Source organism: Gekko japonicus, unplaced genomic scaffold (assembly GCF_001447785.1).
Source record: "Gekko japonicus isolate JY-2015 unplaced genomic scaffold, Gekko_japonicus_V1.1 scaffold3599, whole genome shotgun sequence".
Classification (NCBI taxonomy): Eukaryota; Metazoa; Chordata; class Lepidosauria; order Squamata; family Gekkonidae; genus Gekko; species Gekko japonicus.
In genome coordinates this window covers 3443-13096 of record NW_015172125.1, presented here as the reverse complement: position 1 = coordinate 13096, position 9654 = coordinate 3443, and the positions used below count along the sequence as shown (strand labels likewise).

General features: G+C 45.7%; 1 protein-coding gene across 1 annotated transcript in view; it reads right to left on the bottom strand.

Annotated features, from left to right (window-relative positions):
• Window positions 1–890: 890 nt before the first annotated feature.
• The window catches only part of NAT6 (N-acetyltransferase 6 (GCN5-related)), a gene marked incomplete at its 3' end in the record, with an annotated part of 12188 nt that continues 3424 nt past the window's right edge, over window positions 891–9654 (bottom strand). Inside the window, exon 2 of the mRNA XM_015420994.1 lies at window positions 891–1492. Coding sequence (XP_015276480.1) covers window positions 891–1484 — 594 coding nt within the window. The remainder of the gene's footprint in view (window positions 1493–9654) is intronic.

Below are 9654 nucleotides of genomic sequence, written 5' to 3'. Positions count from 1 at the left end.
AATGGTGAGGTGATTTGTTTATTGGTAAAAGAAAATCAGACGTAGACAAAGGAACCTGCAGTATACAGTTCACTACAGCTTATCCGTTTGGCTAAGGCAACAACCACTGAGATACAATGGAAATTATGTGTGAAAACTTTCAAATATATTTCAGCTATATGGATCTCTGTCCCTCAAATGGCTTCACTTTCGGCTCCTCTCTAAAAAGGATTCTGATAAAGAGAGCAAATTTGTTGGGATTGGATATTCAGAGAGATGGCTGAATAAAGCCTGCCCCTACCTCCCGGCTCTGGTATTCCAAGGAGGTCTCCCATCGACCCTGCTTAGCCTTCGAAATCTGACGAGATTGGCCTGGGCTATCCAGGTAATGGCCCCAGTTCCCTATCTTGATGTTGGTGTATTTCAGCTATATTTCTCCCCTTAAAATTAAAAACAAAGCTCTTAAGTTTAGAAGATCTGACGGATGGCCCAGGCAAGGCCGACCCTTTGAGGTCGTGATATGGTGTTTCTAGAAACATCTGATTCTGGCTTTTGTCCTCTGGTGGGCAGGAGGCAGCACTTTTACAGGAACTTGGCAGGCCTGGCAAATGGGTCACAGGTGGAAGCTCAGAAGGGGGAGGAGGAGGAGGCAGTGGTGGAGGAGGGGGTGGGGCAGTTGCGGCACTAAAGGAATTTGCAAAGAGCGATACAGAGGGTGATTGGGATGGCTGAATTGTAGCATTAATGGGCTGGGAAAAGGAGCTGTGGGAAGAAGCTGCTAGCTGGGGAGAGGAAGAAATAGTAACATCTACTGAGTCAGGAGAGCAAGCAGGATACAGTGGAGGGGGTGGTAGTGATGGTGGTGGTGGAGCTAATGAGGATAAAGAGGAGGAGAAAGAGGAGGAGAAAGAGGGTAATGGACAGAGATTTGCTCCAGCTTTGCTACCATTGGATGCACCTGGATTGTTTTTTCCAGATCTTGCATGCTGAGAAGGAGACAAGCTCTCTAAAAACTCCAAAGGGATGAGAGAACTCACAAATCCTGCACACTGAACAGGCTTAGACAATGTATAGCCTAGGTGGGCATAGAAATGCTGCTTGTCATGGGTGGTGAGGTGCAGATGACTGTAGCCACGGGCCTTGGCGTAACTCTCAACAGCTTCCATCAGTTTCCTCCCATAACCCTTTCCACGAATAGCTTTGGGGACCACAACCGTCTCCACAAATAAGCTTTTAGGGTGCCCAACCACGCGGGATAGCCTGGCATGCCCCAGGAGCTGGCACTGGTTCTTGGCCAGTTTCTCTTCAGTGACCTCCTCCTCTGCCCTTGGAGTTCTAATCAGCACCAGGCAGATGGGAAAGTCATTGGTGGACCTCTGTAGGGAGTGGATGCGGGAAGTCCTGCTCCTTTTCCACTCTTCATTGATGAGGTCAGCACAGGATTCCAGAAGATCAGGCCTCTGGTGGAGGGGGACCACTGCGAGCATCTCTGAAACGGAGCCCATTCTTCTCACTATCAGGAGACCAAGCAGCAAAACTTTACAAGGGATGTAGAGAGCTTGACATGCTCCTAAAAGCACAAAGACAATGAGGCAGACTTGCATGCACAATCAGTTCCAGGAAAGCTAACCTTCTCAGTACTCCTTACTTGGCCTGGATCGGTCCCAAATAGGAACAGCTGCAGTATCCTCCATAACCAGCCCAATGCATGGAACAGAGACCTCCTCCCCACAATGGAAATTCATTTAGCATACACAGGTAGATGCAGACCCAGCTAAAGGAAGAGGCTAAACCATTTCACTTGTTTCCTACTCATCACCCAGCTGCTGAGATACCTTTAGACCTTGTTTGCATCATGGTTTTCACAAAGGGCCGCACCAGTTCAAACAACATGTAGCAGATATGTAGCCTGTGTTATCAGCTCTGATGACATTTAGGAATCACTAAGTCAATACATACAGTATTTTGGAGATTTGCTTGAAACTGAATGGTCTTGTTTTTCTGGACAACCAAGTTAAATAATCATGTAGCTTCTGGTCAGGATGGGTCTAAACTACACAGAGGCACAGAGTAACTTCTTGAGTAGACCCTACAGACGTATTTAACATGGTTATTATGTTCATGAAGAGGCAGCAGGCCTGAAGATGACTCCACCCATTTTCAATGTAAAGAAGGGTAATGGAAGATGACTCCACCCATGTGGATTTCTACTCCTTTAGCAAAAGATAAAATATGGTTCTCCCTAATCCTGAGAACTAGAAACATTCAGCCAATAGAAAAGAGAAAGTCAGAATACTTGGAATTCTACCACCAGGACTATATTCTACTCCACAGGTAACTTCTGGACAGTCTGGCTGTAGCATACAAAAGAGATCTCAGGACCAGCTGAATGCCTACATTTAGTTGTCTACTCCCCCACCTTTCTACAACAGCCAGCTAGGAACCTGACCAAAATCACCTATATTTAGTGTACAATTTTTGATGTAGGGTGTTTTGAAGTGACCAGATGGTTGGTGGCCTATTTATGGCTTTACACCTCCTTCCTGCCAATTATGGGGTGCCAGCTAAATGCCTGCCTACAGCACGGATCACTTTCAGGGAATTTGTTGGAATGTGCATTAATCAGCAGCATGGCAAAACTGTGAAAGGTAGCTTACAGCAGAAAAACTGCAGAATTTCACTCACAAGCATCAAGAAATACACTTTCTTTGCTACTCATGCAGTTGACATCAATGGCCAATTTAAAGAACACTGTGTGAGAGGCAGACAGAGTGAGAGAGGGTGTGTGAGAAGGTACACACACACAAAATAGAGAACTGGTCATGGGATTATTATTTCAACACATCTCTTGATCAAAATGCACCACTTCCTCAATAGCTGACCAAGTGAACCTTTGACTCATGAAAGCTTATGTTAGTGTTTAAGGTGCTACTGAACTCAAATTTTGTTCTGCTACAGACTTAACAGAGCTACCCAGCAGAAACGATTTCTTCACTAATCTCCCAGAAGTGGGTGTCACAGAATGAGCCACAATCATTTGTAACGATTAGGCCACAGTGTGAATTCACGTTACAATATAATCACACTCTGTCCTGACTCCCAAGTCCATTTCTTCACTAATCTCCTAGAAGTGGGTGTCACAGAATGAGCCACAGGGTAAATTCACATGTTACAATAATCACACTCTGTCCTGACTCCCAAGTTGTTTTGTTGATGACACACTCTAAGCGGAGGGATTTGGAAGGCCCCCCAAAAATGACACCAACAAGTCCAGTTACCACTCCTACCTTTCTCTGTACAGTCAATGAATTTCTGGGTGACAGCAACAGTCACGTATACAAGCGACAGTAGTAGGAGGGAGGCCTCTCTCTTGTGAACATTATTCTATCCCTGTCCTCCCAACATGCTTCATCAGCCTAGGCTGCTGCTACTTTGTTTTGTAATTAATATTATATTCTTGCTATTCTTCTTCAAGCCCTTCACAGATATATACCCCTGCCATGTCCCCTCCTACACTAATACACATGTGGAAAGAGAAAAGAAATTCTGATATGAGCCTATTCTAATCGATTTATAAGACATTTTGCAGGTGAAAATCATTGATTTTAATTGCTGTTAGAAAATGAACTATCACGCCTTCTGACTACCCTTCCCTTTGCATTCATTTAAAAGAGCAGGTAGAGAAAGGAAACTTTGAATCTTCTTAATGGTCTTTTACTCAGAAAATTTCCTGGAAGGTAGACTAGTTTTATTACCCCTTTGCCAGGATGCTTACAAGCACACACAAAAAAAAAATGCTGGACAAAGTAGTTAATAGCAGTGTCCTTTGCTTTGATGAAAGTATTTTAGTGAATACAAGAAAAATGGTCCAATCCTGATCTCAACACAGCCAAACATTCACAAGGTGAGAACACGTATCACAATGTTTCAGGAAGCATGGAAGCCTTTCCCCCACTACAGTTCAGAATAGTTCAGGAGAAAATCAGAGGAGAGACAGAAGAGAATCCCCCCCCCCCCCTCCCACCTTTCTCCCCCCCCCCCCCCAACACCATGTATTCCATGTATCAATGCCCATCATGGGAGCTGAAGGTGGGGTTGGGGAAGTTCAAAAGGACACCACACTTCTTCTCCTCAGTGTTCCCCAACTTCCTCTAATGAGCTGTAACTTCTAGCCTGTGATGCAAATCCAGTCACTGTATTCAGAGTATGAAAGAGGAACAGACCATTTCCTCCAAAATGGGCTTGATGAGCTGAGGAATTTCTCACAGCACAGACACTGGTCTGGGGGCTTAATGACCTCAGTTGGTGCAGGGTGAGTTCCAGGAGCCCTTTGCATCATGCCAGTGCCACTCAGCACTGAGCACAAAGGATGTTATACTCTGCACACATCCACAGTAAACCCTGCTCTTATCTACCTATAGGAGTAACGCGTGGTGCAATCCATTTTTTAATCTGCCCCCCCCCAACCTAGCACAACACAGCTAGCGTGTCGGCTTCTCTGAACCATTGTGCACTCAGGCAAAATCCCTAACAGTTTGCTGTTGCAGGAAAAGCCACACATTTGTGGAAGGAAGTGTCAATGCAAAGAGTTTTCTCAATAGCCTGCTCTTATCTACCTATAGGTGCAATCCATTTTTGAATCTGCCCCCCCCAACCTAGCACAACACAGCTAGCGCTTCTCTGAACCATGGTGCACTCAGACAAAATCCCTAACAGTTTGCTGTTGCAGGCACAGACACACCAAAATCCCTAACAGTTTGCTGTTGCAGGAAAAGCCACACATTTGTGGAAGGAAGTGTCAATGCAAAGAGTTTTCTCAATAAAAGCTGACAGCAGCACGACACCTGTCACACTCCCTTGGACCAAGAATAATTCAAACCTCACAAAATATTTCAGTTGCCTTTCATGAATGCCAGCTATTCATACTCAGTACTATATAATTTGCAGTAATCCAACCTTTTAAGGTAGACTGATTTAATTAGCCCCAAACTGGTGTGGGAAGGGGGAGCTATGGAGACTGCAAATAATAATTTGCATAAGGCTACCAAGACATCAGGACATCAGAAGAGCCCTGCTGGATCAGACCAGTGGTCCATCTAGTCCAGCATCCTGTTTCAAACAGTGGCCAACCAGTTCCTCTGGAGGGCCGACAACAGGGCATAGAGGCTGAAGGTGTTCCCCTGATGTTGCCTCCTGGCACAGGATTAGTGCCTCTGAATGTGGAGGTTCCTCTCAGTCACCATGGCTAGTAGCCACTGATAGACCCATCATCCATGAATCTGTCTAAACCTCTTTGAAAGCTGTTTATTCCTGTGGCCATTACTACATCTTCTGGCAGTGAATTCCATATTTTAATCACTCTCTGTGCAAAGTAGTATTTCCTTTCATCAGTCCTGACCCCCTACTGCCCAACAGCTTCATTGGATGTCCTTGAGTTCTAGCATTTTGAGAGAAGCAGAACATTTTCTCTTCGTCAACCTTCTCCATCCTATGCATAATTTTATAAACCTCTATCATATCCCCCCCCTTAGTTGTCTCTTTTCTAAACTAAAAGGCCCAGACTGGTCAGCCTTTCCTCATAGGGAAGGTTCTCCAAGACAGTTCAGGGCTGAGGTGTGAACTGGGAGCTTTTCCAATTCAGTTTATTATCTTAAAACACAACCCTTTATCAGCGTAATAAAGCGTAATAAAGTCTATAGCAACAGATATGCAAAAGTCACCTTTAAGCCTGCCTTGAGCTGTTTGTACCACAAGTGAATACTAAAATAGGACAGAATGCAGAGCAGACACTGAGATTGTTCTCACCAATGTAGTTTTCACATTTGCATTAAAAATGATTTAAAGCCTGGTTTAAAAACACTTCTGCAAAGTGCTTACTGCCCTGACCTGCCTGGCCCAGGCTAGACCAATTCCGTTGTATTCCAGAAGCTAAGCAGAGTTGGCCGTGGTTAGTATTTGGATGGGAGACCACCAAGGAAATCCAGGGTTGCTATGCAGAGTAAGGCAATGAGCAACCACCTCTGCTCATCTCTTGCCTTGGAAACTCTACAGGGTTGCCATAAGTTGGCTGCGACTTGACAACGCTTTACACTCACACACACAAAGTACTTAGCCCTGCACATTCAAGGATACACATGAAAGGCCCCAGGCCCAAGCCCCAGTGAAATGAACGGTAGCTGTGTATCCCAAGCCCCAGTGAAATGAACGGTAGCTAGCTGCACCATGAACTGGGCCCAGAAGTACATACCCTGCCTTGTCTGCACAATATGAAATTTTCTTGGAGGGGTAATGAATCACACCTGAGTGGCATCTGTTACATCACTCACAGACTCCTGAGAAAGCATTCCAGTGGCAGTAGGACAAGCAGGAAAACAAAACAGCCCCAGGAGAAAAAGACCAATAGCGCTAACTAATCATGGAATTCCAGGTAATGAGACAAAGGCACAGGTTCAGACCCCAAAAAACGATTCTCACAATATTTAACTAGCCATTTCAGACCCAGATGCCTACCTGATGAGATCTCATGGTTCCTGACTCTGATCATAACCTGGCAATGTGTTCACAACCACCTCAAAACATACTCATCAGGTTAAAGGTAAAGGTTTCCCTTGCTCGAAAGCTAGGTGAATCCGACTCTAGGGGGCGGTGCTCATCTCCGTTTCCAAGCCGAAAAGCCAGCACTGTCCAAAGACGTTTCCGTGGTCATGTGGCCGGCATGATTAAACACCAAGGCGCACGGAACGCTGTTACCTTCCCACTGAAGCGGTACCTATTTATCTCCTTGCAATTTCTTACTTTCGAACTGCTAGGTTGGCAGGAGCTGGAAGCTCACTCCATCACACGGCACTAGGGTCTTGAACTGCCGAGCTACAGACCTTCCGGTCTGCAGCTTCAGTGTCTTAACCTCTGAGCCACCGCAGCCCCCTAACTCATCAGGTTACTGAGTGTTTTTTTTTAAAAAACCATACACTTACTTCCAACCATCCTGATGCCTAGCATTCCATCATTAGGATTCTCTTTCCTACCACACATACCAGATCCCAAAGCAGAAGGTGAAAAGAGTCTCTTTCCTACACACACACCAGATCCCAAAGCAGAAGGTGAAAAGAAGAACCTCCGTTTGACCACACCTCCTCAACTAAAACAACAGTGGAGTGAAAAGATCCCTCCTTGTTCAATTGCGACCCATTCCTCCCAGATCCACCTCACCCCCACATGAACCAAGACAAGCTCCAACTTTCAAATCCTCACAGCGGCATCCAGATTCACCTGGCCCACTTCTCTTCTCCCTTGCTTCCCAGTATTGTTCTCCAAGTAAACTGTCCTACAGGGAGAGAATACTCCCTGCAAGATCCCTCTAGAAGTCCAGCTGTGGATGACAGGAGTATCAAATACCTGCAGTGAATGGGAGCAGCCAGCAGTGTTGCTTCCCTTCTTGGAGGGCCTCTGCTTACGAGAAGAACCTGAGAGAAACTGCCCAGCTGCTTTCACAAGAACATGACAGGAAGCTGTACATGCTCTTGCAGTCCGTTTCTTCTTTTAAAGAGTGCCCTGCGTGTTTATTTGAATATGGGGAAAACCCTGGCCCAGGAATGTAAATTAGGACTGAAGAGCCCAGCCCTGACACCAGTCAAAGGCTGGCTCCCTTCCCTGAAGCAATAGACAGCCTACAGGGCTCTTTCCCAGACAGATGCCCTGAACCTCTACAGCTTATTAGTCAAAGGACAGGTGCAAGCAGCAAAGCCGGTCACTCCTCTAGAGAGAAATGGGTTGAATTCAGTTCTCTACCAAGGTTGAAATAGCCCAGCAAACAGGACAGAGAAGGCAGGTGAGCCAGAATGACTGCTTTTCTGTTCCTCAGCTCCTCCCTGAGACATCCACCCCGGTTAGTCACATAGCAAAACAAAGCCACCTACACTAAAGGCCTGTCGTACACAGTTGGGTTAATCGGCGATCTTCTGCTCCTTCTTGCCTCCCCACTTTGAGAGTCCACGTACCCTAATATCTTAGAGACCTGCTCCCAAGTTGTTATTCTCCAACAGTCATATGAACATAGAAGGGCATTGTATCAGCAGTAGACAAATATGCACATCCAAAGGGAGCGGTCATTGCCCATTCTAAACAGGGACCAAGACATTGGGATGGTGGGGAGTCCAGTAGGTAGAACCAGGATGTTGCCATGAAGGCATTCATCCTGCCAGATTCTCCAGCCAACTCAGGAAAGCTGTTGTTTATGAGGTCTCAGAGCACAGTGGCTTGTTCTTCTGGTACCGCCTGTGGCTATGCTGCCTCCCAGTGTCAACACGTGGTGGGGTACATGGAGGGGGGAAAAACACCGTCCTGTAACAGGTAATCTGGGGACACACCTGTCACCAGCAACCATTCCTTGGCAAAAGCTCAAAACACATGGAAAGTGGAGGCCAGATGTAGGTGGATTGCCCATCATTAGGCAATGGATGGTGTGTTTCTTGCCACCATTATGTGTCCGACACAGCTTTTCTTAGTGGGAAATTAAAAATACCACTTTGGCTCTGTTCCTTCCAACCGGGATCAGTAGAATACAGAAACACATGCCTGCTATGAACACAGAAAATATTTATACAAAGAGGGGCTTAAATAGCTGTGATTGCTATTTACTCATCATCATGAGGGAAACACAGTCCGTCAAAACTGAATTGTAACTGTACCTTGATGGATCTAATGAGACAAATTAATCACAATTAAGACCTATTCCACTGTTTTCAATGAGGCTAAATTAGAATTCATTGTGGCTAGTGATTCTTTATTATGGAGGGTGGTCTTAACGAGGGGAAATTTTTCTTCCACCTAACTCCCTGCCTTATCACACATTCACTATCCTCACTATCCTTTTGAAAAGCATCCATGTCTACATGTATACTACCTATTATTGTGGCAGGGGGCAGTGTTCCCTCTAAGCTGAGTTAGTGTGAGCTAGCTCACAGTGTTTTAGCCTACAGCTCACACATTTTACTCTTCGCTCAGGAAGGATGGCTCCAGAGCAAACTCATTTATGCAGTTGCCAGATCGCTCGCTCACAGCTTTAACGCCAGTGGCTCACAAAGTAGAATTTTTGCTCACAAGACTCCACAGCTTAGAGGGAGCATTGGTGGGGGGTTACTACCTGGACATGCAAAGTTAAAAGGAATCGTTAAGTTTCTATCCAGGACCACTGATTACTCAAATCTCACACTTTCAGTGACAACCTAAACAGAGTTACACCCTTCTGAGGCTGTTGCCTTCAACAGACTAAGAAGGGTGCAACTCTGCCTAGCATGGCTGGCACTTTTTGTCTTCTACACTGTTATGGCTGGGTAGCATTTCATATGCCCAACACTCAATGCATTGGAGAGTCAAGGAATAGTACTGTGGTTCAAGTCTTGGTTTTTTGCACCTGCTGCATGCCCTTGCGCACAGCACAGCTGAGCTATCCCCACAAGAGGCTCCCTTTAGAAACATCAGGATTTGCCAGCCAACAAATTTGGATCCATGGATAGACTGTTTTCCAGTGGTTTCTGGATGAAAGGTCCCCTTCTTCAGAGGATATTTAGTCCACAAGCCAAGCTGCACAAACCAGTGTCTAGACCCAAGAGAGGAGATGTTGGATAGATCTGAGCTATAATTACCACTACCCAGGGAAACCCTACTGAAGCGTTT